This window comes from Salmo salar, chromosome 19, assembly GCF_965601325.2.
Source record: "Salmo salar chromosome 19, fSalSal1, whole genome shotgun sequence".
NCBI lineage: Eukaryota > Metazoa > Chordata > Actinopteri > Salmoniformes > Salmonidae > Salmo > Salmo salar.
Genome location: NC_138309.1, coordinates 7,112,130 through 7,134,995, shown reverse-complemented (window position 1 = coordinate 7,134,995; position 22,866 = coordinate 7,112,130). Strand labels below are relative to the sequence as shown.

Here is a 22,866-nt window from a genome sequence, read left to right as displayed (position 1 = left end):
TCCTTCTCTCTATTACTATTCTGACATTTCACATTCTTAAAATGAAGTGGTGATCCTAACCGACCTAAGACAGGGAATTGTTACTAGGATTTAATGTCAGGGAATTGTGAAAAACTGAGTTTAAATGTATTTGGCTAAGGTGTATGTTAACTTCAGATATCATAATCAATAATGTCTAATATAGCAACAGGAGTAAGTATAACCCAACAATTCCAACTTCAATAAATTATTGTATTGAATTTCAGAAAGTTCCAAAAAAGCATGTCCTTTTTTTTCCAGTTTCATGATGTCCCATGTCTATTTTAGCATATTACATGCAAATGCCATTCTTAACCATAATCTCCTATCCCTTGTCATTCCTAATCCTGCTCTGTCTTTGGGTTTTATGTCATGTGTACAGAATGTCCCAATGGTATCCAGTGCTACTCCACCATTCTGAGCCACTACCAGAGATACAGTCACTCCCTGCTTGCCCACAGCCGAGCAACCAATGAGGCACCCTGCCTCAGCTTGGAGTTGGTAACCAATGGCGGGGCCAATTTAAGCTTGGTGGGCTCACAGGACAGGCATAGTTCTTCTCCTATTAACAGACACAGTGGAGCTACATCCCCCACAAAGCCAAATGCCCTTCTGCTGCTCCGGTCTCCTGCTCCAGAGGTAATCCGGAAAAAAAAAGGCTGGTCACCTTCTACCAAAGGCTTGAAGTCTACCCTCCAAGACAATAAAACAAAAGTATCAACCCCCCATAAGGACAATAGTGGGGGTGAAGGCCTTGATGGTGGTTTTGTCAAAGCAGAGCCCTCTGCTTCTAGTGATGATGAGATCTCCTATTCCCCCATGTCTGAGTTTCCCCAAGATATAGAGGTTAATGGGACACAACCAAAAAAAGCTCTATTTCCAAGCAGTATGTTGGAAGATGGGGAAAATAATGACTCAATGTTGTTGTTCAGTGATGGCATCTCAAGTGATGAGTTATTTTCCAACATTGTGGCTCATTCTGAAACAAATGAAGTTGTAGGTTCTCCAGTATTCAGCGACAGCCAGGCGGTATCGATTAGCTCATTAGTGCATAGCAATCGCCCACCTAGCTTCTCAAGAGAAGCGCATACAGAGGTTAACTGTAATGCCTTCAGTGCTAGGCCTCCACTCCAGTCTCCAAAAAGTATAGTATTAGAAAGCTTACGGGAGAGCCTGTTCAGCCCAAGCAGCAATTTCAGCCTCCATTCCAAAAGCTTGGATCAGTGCCCCGCTCACACAAACACGGAGTTGAACATGTCATTACCTCAAGTGCCTCCATCTTCCCAAGCTTCCCCCACCCAACAATCTCAGGCAACCATGACAACTAGGAAGGGCAAGGGCAAGGCCTCTGGGCTCAAACAGACAGACATTGGGGTGTTTTTTGGGCTCAAGCCCCTGAAGGACAAAGGGAAGGAGCAAGAGGCTGGGAACATTTTACCTGGGGTGAGTCTCCATCAGGGTCCTGTACTTGAAGAGCGCAAGGGAGGCAAAGGGGACCATGGAGGACGTCAGAGGAAAGGCAGAAGTGCAAATGCCACGGAGACCCCTAAAGTTGGAGTGAGATCAGACGGTGGGAGTACACAGACTCCAAGTGAGGGAGGTAGGAAGAGGTGGAACAGGGGGAGAATCAATGGAGAGCAAAGGGAGTCCAAGCGATGCCCGTTTTATAAAAAGATTCCAGGTGAGTTGGTCGGTGACTAGTGTAAGTAGCATGCAGTGTGCCCTGTGGATGGCTAATTGGTAGAGGTCGACCGATTTATGATTTTTCAACACTGATACATACCGATTATTGGAGGACCAAAAAAAGCCGATACCGATTAATTGGCCGTTTTTTTATTTTTTTTATATACATATTTGTAATAATGACAATTACAACAATACTGAATGAACAATGAACACTTTTATTTTAACTTAATACATCAATAAAATCAATTTAGTCTCAAATAAATAATGAAACATGTTCAATTTAGTTTAAATAATGCAAAAACAAAGTGTTGGAGAAGAAAGTAAAAGTGCAATATGTGCCATGTAAAAAAAGCTAACGTTTAAGTTCCTTGCTCAGAACATATGAAAGCTAGTGGTTCCTTTTAACATGAGTCTTCAATATTCCCAGGTAAGAAGTTTTAGGTTGTAGTTATTATAGGACTATTTCTCTCTATGCCATTTGTATTTCATATACCTTTGACTATTGGATGTTCTAATAGGTACTTTATTATTGCCAGCCTAATCTCGGGAGTTGATAGGCTTGAATTCATAAACAGCGCCGTGCTTGAAGCATTGCGAAGAGCTCCTGGCAAACGCAGTAAAGTGCTGTTTGAATGAATGCTTACGAGCCTGCTGCTGCCTACCACCGCTCAGACTGCTCTATCAAATCATAGACTTAATTATAATAACACACAGAAATACAAGCCTTAGGTCATTAATATGATCAAATCCAGAAACTATCATTTGGAAAACAAAACGTTTATTCTTTCAGTGAAATACGGATCCGTTCCGTATTTTATCTAACGGGTGGCATCCATAAGTCTAAATATTGCTGTTACATTGCACAACCTTCAATGTTATGTCAAAATTACGTAAAATTCTGGCAAATTAGTTCGCAACGAGCCAGGCGGCCCAAACTGTTGCATATACCCTGACTCTGCGTGTAATGAACGCAGGAGAAGTGACACAATTTCCCTAGTTTAATATTGCCTGCTAACATGCATTTATTTTAACTAAATATGCAGGTTTAAACAAATATACTTCTGTGTATTGATTTTAAGAAAGGCATTGATGTTTATGGTTAGATACATTCGTGCAACGAATGTGCTTTTTTCACAAAGCTCACAAAGCTTTTGTTAAATCATCCCCCGTTTGGCGAAGTTGGCTGTCTTTGTTAGAAAGAAATAGTCTTCACACAGTTCGCAACGAGCCAGGCGGCCCAAACTGTTGCATATACCCTGACTCTGTTGCACAGAACGCAAGAGAAGTGACACAATTTCCCTAGTTAAAATAAATTAATGTTAGCAGGCAATATTAACTAAATATGCAGGTCACAATACTTGTGTATTGATTTTAAGAAAGGCGTTGATGTTTATGGTTAGGTACACATTGGTGCAACGACAGTGCTTTTTTTGCGAATGCGCTTGTTAAATCACCCGTTTGGCGAAGTAGGCTGTGATTCAATGATAAATTAACAGGCACCGCATCGATTATATGCAACCCAGGACAAACTAGATAAACTAGTAATATCATCAACCATGTGTAGTTAACTAGGCTCCTTGTTGCACTCGCGTAACAGGTAGTCAGCCTGCCACGCAGTCTCCTCGTGGAGTGCAATGTAATCGGCCATGATCGGTGTCCAAAAATGCCAATTACGGATTTATTATGAAAACTCGAAATCAGCTCTAATTAATCGGCCATTCCGATTAATCGGTCGACCTCTACTAATTGGTAGCAGGAACAACCTCCTGAAATCACTTAGCATACTGCTAGCAATGTGCAGTCGGAGACTGGCGTAGGCTATCCACAGGAAAGTATTATTAAACTGACTTATGGGGGACTTTTTGAAGATAGCCACCCCTAGCGCCTTTCCATGAAATGTATTGTATTATACCTTAGTCTCCGACTGTAGATAGCTTAGAATACTGCTAGCAATAAAGATGTTCCGGCTAACCCTATGCTACAGTGCAAAAGGCTTAGGCCTACCTGGCTTTAGCGTTTAAGGCAAAATACATTTAAAAAAGGGAAAATTCCAGTCAGCTCCAGGAGAGCTAAATCAAGAGCACCTAGTGGAAATCTACACATTTAAAACTAATTTCATTCTGCAACCTGTTTTTCTCAAGTATGTCTGGAAGTGACTAGCGTCCTTCTCATGGCCTTATTGTCTTAAGCTGTGTTGGAATACTCACACTAACCGTACTATTTGTGATGTAAATTGAGTATATAGTATGGATATAGTTAGTATGCCAAAGTTCCCGAATGTCATACTAAATTTGCCAATATACAAAGTATACAACCAGTGGACACTATTTTCATGCTTTTAGGGCCCATAATGCAATTCTTATAAAAATGGGCGTGGCTTCACAACATTTTCAGATTTGAAGAAAATGGCGGGAAATATGCAGACAGTCCGAGTCCAAGTCCGAGAGCGGATACAAATTCATTGCTTTAACTAATTATGACTAAAGTTAAGAAAATGTTGAGCAATGTAATAAAGTAATGCCTTTTGAAATAAGTTATGTTGGCTGACAATTTGTTACATTAGAGCAGTATGTCAAATCAAATTTATTTATATAGCCCTTCTTACATCAGCTGATATCTCAAAGTGCTGTACAGAAACCCAGCATAAAGCCCCAAACAGCAAGCAATGCAGGTGTAGAAGCACGATGCGGTATGTAACATTAGTTGGCTACTAATACATCGAACTTTCCAGGCAGTATATTAACTAACTATAACTACCCAACGTTTATTGACTTGATCATTCTTAGCTAAGTGGTATAGTCGTTGTGCGTTCAATGAACATTGTTAATTCTGGCTAGCTACTTCGATTTCAGAGCACTCTCGTCTGAACGGGTGTTGAGCGTTCGTAAAATCATCAGTTATTCTGTGCTCTGGCACACTCGAAGCGTTCATAAATTCACTCTGGCTATCTACTCCGATTTCAGAGCACACTCGTCTGAGTTTTCCTAAGCGCAGAATAACTGATGAATTTACTCAACGCTTAACACCCGTTGAATATGGCCGGTGTCAATAAACTTCGGCAAAAAAGCGTAATTAAAATGTTGCCAACAGCAGTTTATCACCAACGCTCTGGATAACATGAAAACAGCCTAACCAGCTCTACTAGGGGGAGTAAAATGGTCAGAGTGAGGTGTTCTCTCATTATTTGTCTGGAAGTAGCTAGCCAACGTTAGCCAGTTAGCGTGGGTGCTTGACTGCCGTTGAATGCTCAGATCAACCCTACACCTCAGCCAGAGCGTCCATTGTGCGCTCTGAACGCTCTGAATTTACAAATGGACAATCTGACAAAACTCTGGATTTACGAACGCCCAGAGCGTACTCTGGCACTCAAGATTTCAATGAATTTACGAACACACCCGGAATTGAAAAATGTCTAGTTAGTCATTTGTTATGCTAACAAACTAGCAACGCTCAACTGAAACGATACCGTTTGTTTATAGTATACTAAAATGAACTAATAGTATGTAGTATATACTCTATGTATGTAGTATACATTGTTAGTATGGGTATTCAACACAGCTTTATTTTTTTCTCTCTTTTTGCACAGGCACTAAGTTTGCTGTGGATGCTTTTCAGTATGGGCTGGTTGAGGGCATCACCACTTACTTCCTCACACACTTCCATTCAGACCATTATGGAGGCCTGAAGAAGAGCTCTACATTCCATATCTACTGTAACAGAGTAAGGGCACTTGCCAACTAAAACAGATGGAACATGTGGGGCAATGCATGCTGTCAATCAAATATATTTGTAAAAATAATTTTGATTGCGTCAGGAATCCCAATGGAGAGTTGGGGCCAAGCAGAGACGGCAAGGGTGGCTTGTCACTCCAGTACCTTGCCGTTCACCTTCCCATCCCTGGGCCAGACTCAATCATAAGACTGACTGAAGAGATGAGTCTTCAGTCTTAACTTAACCACTCTCAAATTCATAGACAGAGCTATGGATGCAAGGACTGACCATCCATGATACCAAAATTATAGTTTTAACCATGTTTTGAGGCTATATAGTATTTGTTTACATTTACTTTGTTTACAAACATTGGAGTAAAACAAGCTTATATTATAGGTTCTGATGGGGTACAACAGTTGAACTAAGCTCATGAGACATTTAGAAGTTATATTCGTCGTGAATCAATGGGTATATATCATAAATGTATAAGTTCAAAAATGGATGTAGGAACTGCAGATTGCCCCTTTAAAGGGCAGCTGAACTCACTGATTTCACCTTGGTTTTTGACCTCCTCATTAAGTAAAACTTGATTTGGGTCTTGGGCAGTGGTGGAAAAAGTACCCAAATGTCCTACTTCAGTAAAAGTAAAGATACCTTAATAGAAAGAGACTCAAGTAAAAGTGAAAGTCACCCAGTAAAATACAACTTGAGTAAAAGTCTAAAAGTATTTGGGTTTGAAATATTCTTAAGTATAAAATGTCAATGTAATTGCTAAAATATACTTAAGTATCAAAAGTAAAATTATAAATCATATCAAATTCCTTATTAAGCAAACCAGACGGCACCATTTTTTTTTTATTTATAAAAAAATATATATATTATTGACTCGACATAATTCCACTTTGACAATATGAGGTATTGTGTGTAGGCCGGTGACAAAACAATCCCAATTTAATTGATTTAAAATTCTGGCTGTAACACAACAAAATGTGGAAAAAGTCAAGGGGTATGAATACTTTCTGAAGGCACCGTATATGTGGTCCGGCACTGCAGCCCATTTATTGACAGCTCACAGCTGTGCGTCTCCCCAGATCACAGGTAACCTGGTGAAGAGTAAGCTGAGGGTGGCTGAGCAGTTCGTCCACATCCTGCCCATGAACACCCAGGTCACTGTGGATGGGTTCAAGGTCACACTGCTTGACGCCAACCAGTGAGTATGAAGAAATCAAAGGGCTTTAAATAGTGTGAATTGTTGACCCATCTTGCCTCTTCTTCCCTATATTAGTATGAAAAATGTCATATGGTGAGAATTCCACTCAGGCTATCGGAGTGTGCGGTGAAACAATTACCATACAGAACCTATCCATTCCTTTTACGTCTACTGGTCTTTTTCGGGGGTCGAATTCTATTTGGTATTCAGAAATGATCTTGAGTTGTGATATGTTACCTGGTCCTCTCCTCTCTGCCCACAGCTGTCCAGGTGCTGCCATGCTGCTGCTGTTCCTGCCCGATGGCCAGACTGTGCTTCACACGGGAGACTTTAGAGCTGACCCTTCTATGGAGGCCTACCACGAGCTGCTGAGCTGCCGAGTCCAGACACTCTACCTAGACACCACGTTAGTTTTTTAAGCTAGGGTTAGGCTAAGGGTAGAGCCATGGTGTGGACATGAAACTAGATTTAGGGTTTGAGTTAGGGTTGAGCCAGGCTGTTGACATAAAGCCACTGTTAGGGTTATGGCTAGGGTCAGGCTTGAGTCGGGGTGTGGTTATGAAGATAGGGTTAAAGCTATGGTTAGGGTTGAGCCAGGCTGTTGACATAAAGCCACTGTTAGGGTTATGGCTAGGGTCAGGCTTGAGTCGGGGTGTGGTCATGAAGATAGGGTTAGAGCTATGGTTAGGGTTGAGCCAGGCTGTTGACATAAAGCCACTGTTAGGGTTATGGCTAGGGTCAGGCTTGAGTCGGGGTGTGGTCATGAAGATAGGGTTAGAGCTATGGTTAGGGTTGAGCCAGGCTGTTGACATAAAGCCACTGTTAGGGTTATGGCTAGGGTCAGGCTTGAGTTGGGGTGTGGTCATGAAGATAGGGTTAGAGCTATGGTTAGGGTTAAGCCAGGCTGTTGACATAAAGCCACTGTTAGGGTTATGGCTAGGGTCAGGCTTGAGTCGGGGTGTGGTTATGAAGATAGGGTTAGAGCTATGGTTAGGGTTGAGCCAGGCTGTTGATATAAAGCCACTGTTAGGGTTATGGCTAGGGTCAGGCTTGAGTCGGGGTGTGGTCATGACGATGGGGTTAGGGTTGAGCTGGGCTGTGAACATGAAACTAGAGTTAGAGCTATGGTTAGGGTTGAGCCGGGGTGTTGACGTGAAGCTAGGGTTACGGCTCAATTTAACCACTGCTGTTAAACACCTCTCTCAAACCATTTCTCCTCTTTCACTCTCTAGCTACTGCAGTCCTGAATACACCTTCCCCACGCAGCAGGAGGTCATAAACCTTGCGGCCAACACAGCCTTCAGGTGTGTGACCCTCAACCCTCGCACTCTGGTGGTGTGTGGCTCCTATTCCGTGGGCAAAGAGAAAGTATTCTTGGGTGAGTGCTGATTTGAGTGTTTGATCACCTTGAAGTAACTTTATTGAGCTACACCAGTGGTCACCAACCTTTTCTGAGTCAAGATTACTTTCGCAGTCAAAAAGTAAGCTGGTATCTACCGCTAAGATTTTTTTGTTAAACCAGATTTTTTTTTTTTTTTACATGAACCTAATAAAAACCATTCTGTTGGAATTAGGTTTGTGCAGTAGGCCTATTTTATCACAGCATATTAGCTATAGGCCTGCCAATATTGTTCTTCTCAGACAATATTAGATTTCAAAAGTCAAGCTTTTGTTCACAAAACACATCAGTTGGTGTAGCACTTGCGAGAAACAGCTGAGCATAAATTGCAAATAATTCACTTTTTTACTTTACTGGACTTATGGTAGAGATGCATCTGATGGTCATGGGGCTTTCAAGACAGCTGGGAACTCGAGAGAAAAAATGAGGTCAAATCATGACGTCAGTGATCTTCAGGTTGGAACGTTGGAGCTCTAGAAAGATGCCAGTTTTCGACTTGGAATTCAGAGTTGGATGACGGTTCAAAAAGATTTTCCCCAGTCGGATCTCGTTCCCCCCCAGAGTTCCCAGTTGTCTTGAACACATTGAAATCAGAAGTCTGATACTTCTAAGTTCGCAGTTGTTTTTTCTGAGTTCCCAGTCTCAGCGGAGGGTCTGCCTCTCACAGTCTCTGCTGGTGCACGAAATCTAAGGAAGTCTCAAGGTTTTGCTTGCCTGAGGTAGAGTAACTCATGAAAAGCTGTAGACCACACTATTTACCAAGATAATTTTCATCTACATTCTTCGTAGCTGTCTATTTACCACCACAAACTGATGCTGGCACTAAGACCGATACTCAATGAGTTGTATACGGCCATAAGCAAACAGGAAAACGCTCATTCGGAGGCGGCGCTCCAGGTGGCCGGGGACTTTAACGCAGGTTAACTTAAACCCGTTTTACCTCATTTCTACCTGCATGTTAAATGTGCAACCAGAGGGGGAAAAAAACTCTAGACCACCTTTATTCCACACACAGAGACGCGTACAAAGCTCTCCCTAACCCTCCATTTGGCAAATCTGACCATAATTCTATCCTCCTGATTCCTACTAACACACAAAAACTAAAGCAGGAAGCACCAGTGACTAGATCAATAAAAAAGTGGTCAGATGAAGCAGATGCTAAGCTACAGGACTGTTTTGCAAGAACAGACTGGAATATGTTCCGGATTCCTACGATGTTATTGAGGAGTACACCACATCAGTCACTGCCTTCATCAATAAGTGCATCGATGAAGTCGTCCCCACAGTGACCGTACGTACATACCCCAACCAGAAGACATGGATTACAGGCAATATCCGCACTGAGCTAAAGGGTAGAGCTGCCGCTTAAAGAGCGGGACTAACCTGGAAGCTTATAAGAAATCTCGCTATGCCCTGCGAAGGACCAAGCAGGCAAAGCATCGATACAGGACTAAGATTGAATCGTACTACACCGGCTCCGAAGCTCGTCGGATGTGGCAGTGCTTGCAAACTATTACAGACTACAAAGGGAAGCACAGCCACGAGCTGCCCAGTGACACGAGCCTACTTGACGAACTAAATAACTTTTATGCTCGCTTCGAGGCAAGTAACACTGAAACATGCATGAGTGCATCAGCTGTTCCGGATGACTGTGTGATCACGTTCTCCGTAGCCGATGTAAGACCTTTAAACAGGTCAACATCCACGAGGTCGCAGGGCCAGGCGGATTACCAGGACGTGTCCTCCGAGCTTGCACTGACCAACTGGAAGTGTCGTCACTGTCATTTTCTGTAATACCAACATGTTTCAAGCAGACCACCATAGTCCCTGTGCCCAAGAACACTAAGGTCATCTGCCTAAATGACTACCGACCCATAGCACTCACGTCTGTAGCTGTGAAGTGCTTTGAAAGGCTGGTCATGGCTCACATCAACACCATTATACCAGAAACCCTAGACCCACTCCAATTTGCATACCGCCCCAACAGATCCACAGATGATGCCATCTCTTTTGCACTCCACACTGCCCTTTCCCACCTGGACAAAAGGAACACCTATGTGAGAATGCAGCTCAGCGTTCAACACCATACTGCCCTGGGACTAAACGCCTCCCTCTGCAACTGGATCCTGGATATCCTGACAGGCCACCCCCAGGTGGTAAGGGTAGGTAACAACACATCTGCCACGCTGATCCTCAACACGAGGGCCCCTCAGGGGTGCGTGCTCAGTCCCCTTCTGTACTCCCTGGCCAGGCACGACTCCAACACCATCATCAAGTTTTCAGATGACACAACAGTGAGACAGCCTATAGGGAGGATGTCAGAGACCTGGCCGTGGGTGCCAGGAAAACAACCTCTCCCTCAACGTGATCAAGACTAAGGAGATGATGGTGGACTACAGGAAAAGGAGGACCGAGCACGCCCCCATTCTCATTGACAGGCTGTAGTGGAGCAGGTTGACAGCTTTGTGTTCCTTGGTGTCAACATCAACAACAAACTATCATTGTCCAAACACACTAGTCGTGAAGAGGGCACAACAAAACCTATTCCCCCTCAGGAGACTGAAAAGATTCGGCATGGGTCCTCAGATCCTCAAAAGGTTCTACAGTTGCACCATCGAGAGCATCCTGACTGGTTGCATCACTGCCTGGTATGGCAACTGCTCGGCCTCCAAACGTAAGGCACTACAAAGGGTAGTGCGTACGGACCAGTACATCACTGGGACCAAGCTTCCTGCCATCCATGACCTCTATACCAGGCGGTGTCAGAGGAAGGCCCTAAAAATTGTTCTCTCTGCTACTGCACGGCAAACGATACCGGAGCGCCAAGTTTCTACCCCCAAGCCATGACTCCTGAACAGCTAATCAAAGGGCTACCCAGACCCCTCTTTTACGCTGCTGCTACTCTCTGGTTATCTATGCATAGTCACATTAACTCTACCTACATGTACATATTACTTCAATTACCTCAACTAACCGGTGCCCCCCACATTGACTCTGTACCGGTACCCCCTGTATATAGCCTCGCTATTGTTATTTTACTGAAGCTGTTTAATTATTATAATTGTTTTATTATTCTATTTTTATTAACTTAAAGCATTGTTAAGGGTTTGTAAGTAAGCATTTCACTGTAAGGTCTACACCTGTTGTATTCGGCCCATGTGACAAATACATTTTTATCTGAAATACAGTACGTAGCTAAGCAAGTTATTTTTCCTGCAAGCTAGCTAGCCTCTATGGGCTAGGTGGGACGCAAGCGTCCCACCCGTGGTGCACTCCATCAACAGCAGGTGCATTTCAAGAGCGGCAAATTTGAATCCAAATAAATGTCAAAATTCAAATTTTTCAAAAATACAACTATTTTACACCATTTGAAAGATAAACATCTCCTTAATCTAACCACGTTTTACGATTTCAAAAAGGTTTTACGGCGAAAGCATAAATTTAGAGTATGTTAGGACAGTACATTTACAAGAGTTGTGTGTAATGTTTTGTCAATTCAAAGACAGGGTCACCAAAACCATAAAACCAGCTAAAATGATGCACTAACCTTTTACAATCTCCATCAGATGACACTCCTAGGACATTATGTTAGACAATGCATGCATTTTTAGTTCTATCAAGTTCATATTTATATCCAAAAACAGCGTTTTACTATGGCATTGATGTTGAGGAAATCGTTTCCCTCCAATAACCGGCAGTCAAGTCAGTACCACAAATTAAATAATTAAAATTAGAAAACATTGGTAAAATATTATATTGTCATTTAAAGAATTATAGATTTACATCTCTTGAACGCAATCAACTTGCCAGATTTAAAAATAACCTTACTGGGAAATCACACTTTGCAATAATCTGAGCACTGCGCCGAGAAAAATACGCGTTGCGATACAGACTAGACGTCATGTTGGGGAGATCTAAAATCGAAAATACTATGTAAATAATCCATTACCTTTGATTCTCTTCATCAGATGTCACTTCCAGGTATCACAGGTCCATAACGAATGTAGTTTTGTTAAAAAAAGCTCATCATTTATGTCCAAAAATCTCCGTCTTGTTAGCACATGATCTAAGCCAGCCGGACTTCTCGTCATGAACGAGGGGAAAAAATATATTTACGTTCGTTCAAACATGTCAAACGTTGTATAGCATAAATCATTAGGGCCTTTTTTAACCAGAACATGAATAATATTCAAGGTGGACGAATGCATTCTCTTTTATAACGTATTGGAACGAGGGTACCCAACATGAACTCGCGCGCCAGGTGTCTAATGGGCCATCATCGTTCCATGGCTCTTGTTCGGTCAGATCTCCCTCCAGAAGACTCAAAACACTTTGTAAAGGCTGGTGACATCTAGTGGAAGCAATAGGAAGTGCCAAAATATTCCTCAGCCCCTGTGTTTTTCAATGGCATAGGTTTAAAGGTAATACAACACATCAGGTATCCACTTCCTGTCAGAAAATGTCTCAGGGTTTTGCCTGCCAAATGAGTTCTGTTATACTCACAGACACCATTCAAACAGTTTTAGAAACTTTAGAGTGTTTTCTATCCATATATAATAAGTATATGCATATTCTAGTTACTGGGTAGGATTAGTAACCAGATTAAATCGGTACATTTTTTTTATCCAGCCGTGCAAATACTGCCCCCTAGCCCTAACAGGCTAGCTAACTAACTTTAGTTTATCTACTGAAACCCATGTTGTGTATTGCTGGCTCACATGCTACTGTGTTACAGTGGGGAAGTCAAATAATTTCTGTTTGCTAACTTATCTAGCTACATAGGTAGCTTAAGAGCGACAGGTTAGCAATGAACCCCGAGCCGGGATTGCTAACAAGGCTGGAAATTCAAAACATCAAAAATCTAATAATTTCAATTTCTCAAACAATCAACTATTTTATACAATTTAAATGATAAACATCTCCTTAATCTAACCACATTGTTCGATTTTCAAAGAGGCTTTACGGCAAAAGCATAAAGTTAGATTATGTTAGGACAGTACATAGCCACAAAAGTACAAACATCCATTTTCAATTCAAGGTCAGGCGTCACCAAAAGCAGAAACCAGCTTGAATTATGCACTAACTTTTGTCAATCTCCATCAGATGACACTCCTAGGACATTATGTTATACAATACATGCATTTTTTGTTCCATCAAGTTCATATTTATATCCAAAAACAGCATTTTACAGTAGCGTGAAATTCAGATTTTTTTCTTCTCTGAAATGCTTCCGGTGAACATAACAAAATTACTATTCGAAAACATTGGTAAATTATAATATTGTCATTCAAAGAATAATATATTATCATCTCGTAATTGCTACCGAATGGCCAGATCTCAAAATAACTTTACTGGGAAATCACATTTTGCTATAAACGGGGTGCTATGCTAAGAACAACAGGCTATGCTATACAGTTAGCATCATCTAAAATCGATAATAACATTGTAAATATCCCCTTACCTTTGATTATCTCCATCAGAAGACTGGCATCCCAGGTCCGGAAGGCATCACAGGTCCGGAACAAATGTGGTTTCTTTTGACAAAGTTCATAATTTATGTCCAAATAACACCAAGTACTTAGCGTTCATTATGCTCCCACAAAACGTGGTGGGGGACTGTAAAATCACGCCGAAAAGCTAAAAAAAACCTAGTAAATAATCTATTTATGTTCGTTCAAACATGTCAAATGTTGTTTAGCATTAATCTTTTGGTCCATTTTTAACGTTAAACATCAGTAATATTTTCACACAACCTATCCTATGTCGAGATAAACAATGAAGACAAAACTCACGTTTCTCAGATTTATGCGCAGGCGCAAAAAAATGAAGTGATGACATGTCAACTTCCTTGGATTCTAATTTGCTCTCTGTTTATCATAGACGCTTCAAACAACTTTATAAAGATCGTTGACATCTAGTGGAAGCCGTAGGTGTTGCGAAATGAATCCTTTCTCACTATGGTATCTATAAAACAATGACACTAAATAGTAGTCACAAAATTCACATTTTTTTTAATCTATTTTTCACAGGTTTTTGCCTGCAATATGAGTTTTGTTATACTTACAGACACCATTCAAACTGTTTTAGAAAATTCAGAGTGTTTTCTATCCGAATGTGTTAATAATATGCATATCCTAGCTTTTGAGTTGGTGTAGGAGGCAGTTAAAAATGGGCACATATTTTTTTCAAAATGTCTCAATACTGCCCCCGAGCCCCAACAGGTTAAGAGAGAGTGTGGCCATTGACCATTTAAAAAGCCACTTCCAGGATTTTAATCTTGGGTAGCCAACTGAACTACTAGAAGTAGAATCCAACAATACTCAGATGAATAAAAATTGTCTATACTCTCTGTGTATATATATGACCCTGGCTTAACTGTCTTACAGTGGTGAAACTAACCAATACACATTTTAGTGCTTTTTTATTTCTTCATTCTGTGCTGCGACTCTTGCTGTATTTATTATTATTCCTGTCCATAGCTCTTGCAGAGGTACTGGGCTCCAAAGTTTGCCTGTCCCGGGACAAGTTCAACACCATGTGCTGTCTAGAGTCGGAGCGCATCCGCCAGCTCATCACCACCGACTGGAAGGCCGCACAGGTCCATGTGCTACCCATGATGCAACTGAACTTCAAAGTGGGTCCTGTAGTGATTTTTACAGTTCCTATACAGTACCAGTGAAAAGTTCTGACACGCCTACTCATTCAATTTGGGGCGACAGGTAGCCTAGTGGTTAGAGCGTTGGGCCAGTAACTGAAAGGTTGCTAGATCAAATCCCAAGCTGACAAGTTAAAAATCTGTTGTTATGTCCTTGAACAAGGCAGTTAACCCACTGTTCCTAGGCTGTCATCGTAAATAAAAATTTGTTCTTAACTGACTTGCCTAGTTAAATAAAAAATGTAAAGTAAAAATTCAAGGGTTTTTCTTTATTTTTACTACATTGTAGAATAATAGTAAAGACAACAAAACTATGAAATAACACATATGGAATCATGTAGTAACCAAAAAAGTATTTAACAACTCAAAATATGTGTTATAGTTGAGGTTCTTCAAAGTAGCCACCCTTTGCCTTGATGGCAGCTTCGCACACTCTTGGCATTCTCTCAACCAGCTTCGCCTGGAATGCTTTTCCATCAGTCTTGAAGGAATTCCCACATATGCTGAGCACTTGTTGGCAGCTTTTCCTTTACTCTGCGGTTCAAATCATCCCAAACCATCTCAATTGGGTTGAGGTCTGATTGTGGAGGCCAGGTCATGCAACACTCCATCACTCTCCTTCTTGGTCAAATAGCCCCTACACAGCCTGGAGGTGTGATGGGTGTAATGGAAATTATACGATTAAAGTTTTGACTAAATGCTTTCACTCAGAAACCCTATAACCTGTTGAAATGTATTTGAAATAAGGCTATAATAATGGGTTAAAAAACTATATTCCAATACTGTGTGTGAGTAAGACACTGTTACTTCAAAATGAGCAGGGCAGAGTTGATAAGACGACCTTAGGAAAGAAACAGGAGAAGAAGCCTCCCTAAGTTAGGGAGAGAAACAACGGCCTGGGAACAGCTAGGCTGGCAAAAGATAAGGATAAGGTGGTCTGGGTACTGTGGAAAAATACAGCCGCCTAAAGCTGGGTGGAGTTCTCTACGTGTGTGTGTGTGTGTGTGTGTGTGTGTGTGTGTGTGTGTGTGTGTGTGTGTGTGTGTGTGTGTGTGTGTGTGTGTGTGTGTGTGTGTGTGTGTGTGTGTTAATATAAAAGGCTTTGTACATTGTAAGGATTTTCAGACCTCTCATAAATAAACGTTTTGACCCTTGTGGGCTGGCTATACATCGGCTTCATTCAACCAGAATCTTACACACTCTGGGGGGGCAGACTGAGTAGTTTCATTGAAGTTCGGTTTAAGAACATTGATAACTTAATTCACGTAACAATGGGTTATTGTCCTGTTGAAAAACAATTAATAGTCCCACTAAGCGCAAACCAGATGGGATGGTATATCGCTGCTGAATGCTGTTGTAGCCATGCTGTTTAGTGTGCCTTGAATATTAAATAAATCACAGACAGTGTGGGAGGCTTTGCTTGTGACACTATCACACCTCCTCCTCCGTGCTTCACGGTGGGAACCACACATGCGGAAATCATCCATTCACCTACTCTGCGTCTCACAAAGACACGTCGGTTGGAACCAAAAATCTCAAATTTGGACTCCAGACCAAAGGACAGATTTCCACCGGTCTAATGTCCATTGCTCGTGTTTCTTGACCCAAGAAACTCTCTTCTTATTGGTGTCTTTTAGTAGTGGTTTCTTTTGCAGCAATTCTACCATGAAAGCCTGATTCACGCAGTCTCCTCTGAACAGTTGATGTGTATGTTACTTGAACTCTGAAGCATCTGTTTGGGCTGCAATTTCTGAGGCTGGTAACTAATGAACTTATCCTCTGCAGCAGACTTAACTCTGGGTCTTCCTTTCCTGTGGCGGTCCTCATGAGAGCCAGTTTCATCATAACGCTTGATGGTTTGTGCGACTGCACTTGAAGAAACTTTCAAAGTTCTTGCCGTTTTCCGTTTTGACTGACCTTCATGTCTTAAAGTAATGATGGACTGTCATTTCTCTTTGCTTATTTTAGCTGTTCTTCCCATAATATGGACTTGGTCTTTTACCAATAGGGCTATCTTCTGTATACCATCCCTACCTTGTCACAACACAGCTGATTGGCTCAAACACATTAAGAAGGAAAGAACTTCCACAAATTAACTTTTAACAAGGCACACCTGTTAATTGAAAGCTGGTTGAGAGAATGCCAAGAGTGTGCAAAGTTGTCATCAAGGCAAAGGGTGGCTACTTTGAAGAATCTCAAATGTAAAATATATATATATATATATCACTTTTTTGGTTACTACATGATTCCATGATTCCAACCCTTGAATGAGTAGGGTGTCCAAACTTTTGACTGGTACTGTATGTCAAAAGTGCTTAAAGGTAGAGTTAGTAAGACAACATTATCCTACAAAGCAGGGCAGCAACCTCACAGAAATGCAACAAAATTCAATCAGCCACAGTTGTCTCTTCCCAATGTTGACATATTTCAAGGGAGGGCATACATTGTAAAAGAAAATAGTGGAAGTCTTGACAGATTTTAATTATGTTGTTGTTTGTAATCAGGTAATCACCCTGCTGTGTATATTGCTGAGTCTACCTTAAACAACAACCACTTTTGTGCTGTCCATATAGCAAAAGAACATGATACAGTTTAAAACGGAATAAATAGAAAACTTGCTACACAAGGCAAGCTTTTGCGTATTTTTATTTTTTTACATTCAGAAAAATAGAGATTATTACTCTTATTTTGGATCTGGCATAACACAAGCCAGATCATTACCAAACACTTTCCACAGAAGTGCTCATTCAAAACTTGTTATAAATAAAAATCCCTGTACTGCACAAGGGCATACAATTGAAATACTCTGGACAAAGTAACAAAAAATCCATCTTTTCCATCTAAAAAATGCAATCCAAAATAGAACTTGAGAAGCTTTTGAAAATGTGTATTTTCTTTTGAGATTCCTCCACATTTTCATACAATAATGAGAAATGACGAGGCAGAGGATATTGACAAATTTCATGTTTTACTGCTTTAGATTGACACATTCAAAATGTATTTGCCGCTGTACAAGTTGTAAAATATAATTCATTTGAATTGCTTCTATATTCTCTTAGTAGACTTAAAGCAGAAATCTGCAGGTTGTGGGCGACCCTATGCCGCCCCACTTCTTGTGTAGCGTTTTTCACTTTGAACGAAAACAAGGGGGTTGAGCCCTGAGCCGCCTTGGGCTGGCCTTCTGGGTAAGGTGCGTCTTTGCGCTAATCCCGCCTACTCTAATGACCCTGCTGTCCTGGAGCTGGAGAGGAAGTGAAAGTCACTTGCAACCTAATGTTACAGCTGCCAGAAACAAACAGAGAAGACAAAGTCAACAAGCGTCATTCTTGGATCTGAATCAATTCGACCCCAAAATAAAAAAAAGCAAGAAAAAGACTGCCATGACCAATCCAGAAACCAGATAAACATTGGAATTAATTTTGAAAGGTGGAAGAGTGACACCGAAATGGCAACCGTTGTCATGGATTGGTCATGTTAGGAAAGTGTTGGGTTGCGTATTTAGCCTGCTAGCTATGTTAGCTGCTAACCTAAGTGTGTTCAATGTCAATCTAGCTAACATCTTTTGAATTCGGATCGTTTTGTACTCAAAGGAATCTAATGATAGCATCATGTAGCTACACTGCATAAACTCCAGAAGATGCCCAATGCCTTTATTTCAACTAGCTAACATTAGCTTGCTAAATCTAGATATTCAGATTGTTGACATGATGTTTTATTTAGTTTGTAGATGATCACGCTAGGTGGTCGACAGCATTTTCGGTTCAGGACCACCCCAAAAAATGCCTCTAGCTGTACAGTTATTTGTGGCATTGAGTTCATTTGTGAGCGATTGGGTTCTTGCAGTTCCAGAGCTGACGACTCTTCAGAATGAGAATATGGTAAAATTGACTGATTTATATTGTTGATATTATTAATGGTATAACGGCTAATGATAACTACTGATTAAGTTAATTCAAGAGTTTCTCTATATCTAACCCTTTATGGTGCTCCTCTTTGATTAATTTGCATAGGATAACCAAATTAATCAATAAAATCTAATCTTGCCAAAAGTCACAACAATTACCTTCTCTCTCAGGTGAGACCATGGGCAGTATATGACCGACTGCTAACTGTATTACCATAGTTAACTATTTTGGTTGATTACCAACAAAATAATTATTGAATCACAAAGCATAACATAACATGCATACTGCATTCTTTACCTCTTTCAGTGTTGGGGTTTGCACAACCACAACTTGTACAGCCTCAGGTTCCCTCTATCAGACTGTCTCCACCAATCTCTCCCTGAGAAATACAAGTTTGGGTAATGTTACTGTACTGAATTATATATAATTTTGGTGGGGTGGTCCTGGGCTGAAAATGCATTCGACCACCTAGCTAGCTATCGTTATCATCTACAAACTAAACACTATCATGTCAACAATCTGCACATCTAGCTTTAGCTAGCTAACATTGGCTAGTTGAAATAAAGGCATTGGGCATCTTGTGGGGTTCATGCAGTTTAGCTGCTGGACATGATGGTATCATTAGATTCCTTTGAGTTCAATACAGTCCGAATACAGAATGTTATATTTTTCTCTTTGGGTCCAGTTAATTCAGATCCAAGAACTGAGAATGATGCTTGCTGGCTTCATCTGCTCTGTTTGTTTCTGGCAGTTGTAACATTAGTTTGCAAGTGACTTTCACTTCCTCTCCAGCTCCGGGGCAACGGGTTATTCGAGTAGGCGGGATTAGCATAAAGACACACCTTGCCCAGAATGCCAATCCAAGGCAGGTCAGGGCTCAACCCCCTTGTTTTTGTTCAAAGTGAAAACACTACACAAGAAATGGGGCGACACAGGGTCGCCCACGACCTGCGGATTCTTGCTTTAACACTTTCATTGCGCTTTTGGTGTTTCTGTGCATTTGATATAGTGTGTGGGTAGGCAACCACAGAGTGCCAGACCCTGGAATGCCAAAAATACTTGGTTTTTTTTGTAAACTATTTAGCTTTAGACCACCTGGGAGACCAAGTTGATATAATACAGACAATAACTGATATTGATAAATTGGCAAGGTAAGTAAAGTGGTGTTTTTAGTATTATTATACAGTGGCTTGCAAAAGTATTCATCCCCCTTGGCGTTTTTCCTATTTTGTTGCATTACAACCTGTAATTTAAATGGACTTTTATTTGGAAATCCATTACATGGACATTCACAATATAGTCCAAATTGGTGAAGTGAAATGAAAGAAAATGACTTTATTTAAGTGTCACATGATCTCAGTATATATACACCTGTTCTAAAAGGCCCTAGAGTCTGAAACACCACAAAGCAAGGGGCACCACCAAGCAAGCGGCACCATGAAGACCAAAAAGATCTTCAATCAGGTCAGGGACAAAGTTGTGGAGAAGTACAGATGAGGTTTGGGTTATAAAAATATCCAAAACTTTGAACATCCCACGGAGCACCATTAAATCCATTATTAAAATGTTTTAAAGAATATGGCACCACGACAAACCTGCCAAGAGAGGGCCGCTGTTGATGATTCCTTATTTGAGAAGGAGACCAAGTCAAGACGTTGGACCGGGTGATTCAGTTTATAGTAAGGCAGTTTATTATGAGACAAAGATATTTGGCAAAGCATGCACGGACTCCTTCGTTTAGCTCATAGGGAACTAGCAGAAGAGAGCCCCGAAACATAGTGTACATCCAATTTATACAATGAAATAACAGTGTGTTGACGTTGAGTCTAGTAGGTCCGCTCTCCTGACTGGTCGATGAGTGGAGGGACGGTCCACTCTCCAGGTGGTGTCGACTTCCCATTGGCCCTTGGCAGTGTCCGTTGTCCTCGGAGTCCAACACACCTAAGTGTGTGTGTGTGTATTTCTGGTAATTCGTGTCTGGGTGCTTGCGATATTCATGGAATGTTGTTCTTTACACCATTGGTCAGTTCGTGTGGCTAGGGTGCTTTCATGTCTTGACATTTTTGTGTGAGTGCTTAGTCCGCCATCAGTCTCTGGGTGTGGTCGTGATTGGTATCAGTTGGTTGCTCAATATGTCTCTGGAATTTTGTTGTGTGCTGTTGTGAAACATGTTGTGCAAATGCCCTCCTTATATATAATTAGGTAAAACGTTAGATTATCTTTATTACACCGCCCACCAAAACTCACAGACCAGGCAAGGAGGGCATTAATCAGAGAGGCAACAAAGAGACCAAAGATAACCCTGAAGGAGCTGCAAAGCTCCACAGCGGAGATTGGAGTATCTGTCCATAGGACCACTTTAAGCCGTACACTCCACAGAGCTGGGCTTTACGGAAGAGTGGCCAGAAAAAAGCCATTGCTTAAAGAAAAAAATAAGCAAACACGTTTGGTGTTCACCTGAAGGCAAGTGGGAGACTCCCCAAACATGTGGAAGAAGGTACACTGGTCAGATGAGGCTAAAATGGGGCTTTTTGGCCATCAAGGAAAACGCTATGTCTGGCGCAAACCCAACACATCTAATCACTCCGAGAACACCATCCCCACAGTGAAGCATCCTGGTGGTAGGATCATGCTGTGGGAATGTTTTTCATTGGCAGGGACTGGGAAACGGATCATAATTGTAGGACTGATAGATGTCGCTAAATAGAGGGAAATTCTTGAGGGAAACCTGTTTCCTTTCAGCAGGACAATGACCCTAAGCATACTGCTAAAACAACACTTGAGTGGTTTTAGGGGAAACATTTAAATGTCTTGGAATGGCCTAGTCAAAGCCCAGACCTCAATGCAATTGAGAATCTGTACACCAGCAGAACCCATCCAACTTGAAGGAGCTGGAGCAGTTTTGCCTTGAAGAATGGGCAAAAATCCCAGTGGCTAGATGTGCCAAGCTTATAGAGACATATCCCAAAAGACTTTCAGCTGTAATTGCTGCAAAAGGTGGCTCTACAAAGTATTGACCTTGGGGGGTGAATAGTTACGCACGCTCAAGTTCAGTTTTTTTGTTTTATTTCTTATTTGTTTCACAATAAAAGCATTTTTGCATCTTCAAAGTGGTAGGCATGTTGTGTAAATCAAATGATACAAATCCCCAAAAAATCTATTTTAATTCCAGGTTGTAATGCAACAAAATAGGAAAAATGCTAAGGGGGTGAATACTTTCGCAAGCCACTGTAATAACTGAGGTACTCAAAGCGCTTTACATAGTAGGAGGAAAATCACCTCAACCACCACCACTTTGTAGAAACCACCTGGGCGATGCACGGCAACCATTTTGTGCCAGAACGCTCACCACACATCAGGTGGAGAGGTGAGGATTGATATACGGTACATTCGGAAAGTATTCAGACCCCTTGACTTTTTCCAAATGTTGTGAAATAACAGCCTTATTCGAAAATGGATTAAATAAATGTTTTCCCTCATCAATCTACAAACAATACCCCATAATGACAAAGTGAAAACAGATTTTTTTAAATGTTAGCAAATTTATTACAAATAAAAGTTGTAATTATTTACTTAATTATTCAGACCCTTTGCTACGAGACTCGAAATTGAGCTCAGGTGCATCGTGTTTCCATTGATCATCCTTGAGATGTTTCTACAACTTCATTTGAGTCCACCTGTGGTAAATTCAATTGATTGGACATGATTTGGAAAGACAAAATAGCAAAAAGCCATGAAGTCGAAGGAATTGTCTGTAGAGCTACGAGACAGGATTGTGTCGAGGCACAGATCTGGGGAAGGGTACCAAAAAAATGTGTGCAGCATTGAAGGTCCCCAAGAACACAGTGGCCTCCATCATTATTAAATGGAAGAACTTTGGAACCACCAAGACACTTCCTAGAGCTGGCCTACCTGCCAAACTGAGCAACCAAGAAGGGTCTTGGTCAAGGAGGTGACCAAGAACCCGATGATCACTCTGACAGAGCTACAGAGTTCCTCTGTGGAGATGAGAGAACCTTCCAGAAGGACAACCATCTCTGCAGCAATCAGGCTTTTATGGTAGAGGGGCCAGACAGCAGCCACTCCTCAGTAACAGGCACATGAGTAACACAACAGTAACAGCTCGCTTGGAGTTTGCCAAAAGGCACCTAAAGGACTCTCAGACCTTGAGAAACAAGATTCTCTGGTCTGATGAAACCAAGATTTGAACTCTTTCGCTTGAATGCCAAGCGTCACATCTGGAGGAAATCTGGCACCATCCTTACTGTGAAGCATGGTGGTG

At 41.4% G+C, this 22,866-nt stretch overlaps 1 protein-coding gene across 1 annotated transcript in view; it reads left to right on the top strand.

The window, feature by feature from the left end:
- The window catches only part of dclre1a (DNA cross-link repair 1A (PSO2 homolog, S. cerevisiae)), a 53,597-nt gene that overhangs the window by 12,144 nt on the left and 18,587 nt on the right, over positions 1-22,866 (top strand). The window contains exons 2-7 of the mRNA XM_045702016.2: positions 401-1,699; positions 5,291-5,424; positions 6,507-6,625; positions 6,888-7,031; positions 7,858-8,003; positions 14,504-14,658. Of these exons, the coding sequence (XP_045557972.2) occupies positions 401-1,699; positions 5,291-5,424; positions 6,507-6,625; positions 6,888-7,031; positions 7,858-8,003; positions 14,504-14,658 (1,997 nt within the window). The remainder of the gene's footprint in view (positions 1-400; positions 1,700-5,290; positions 5,425-6,506; positions 6,626-6,887; positions 7,032-7,857; positions 8,004-14,503; positions 14,659-22,866) is intronic.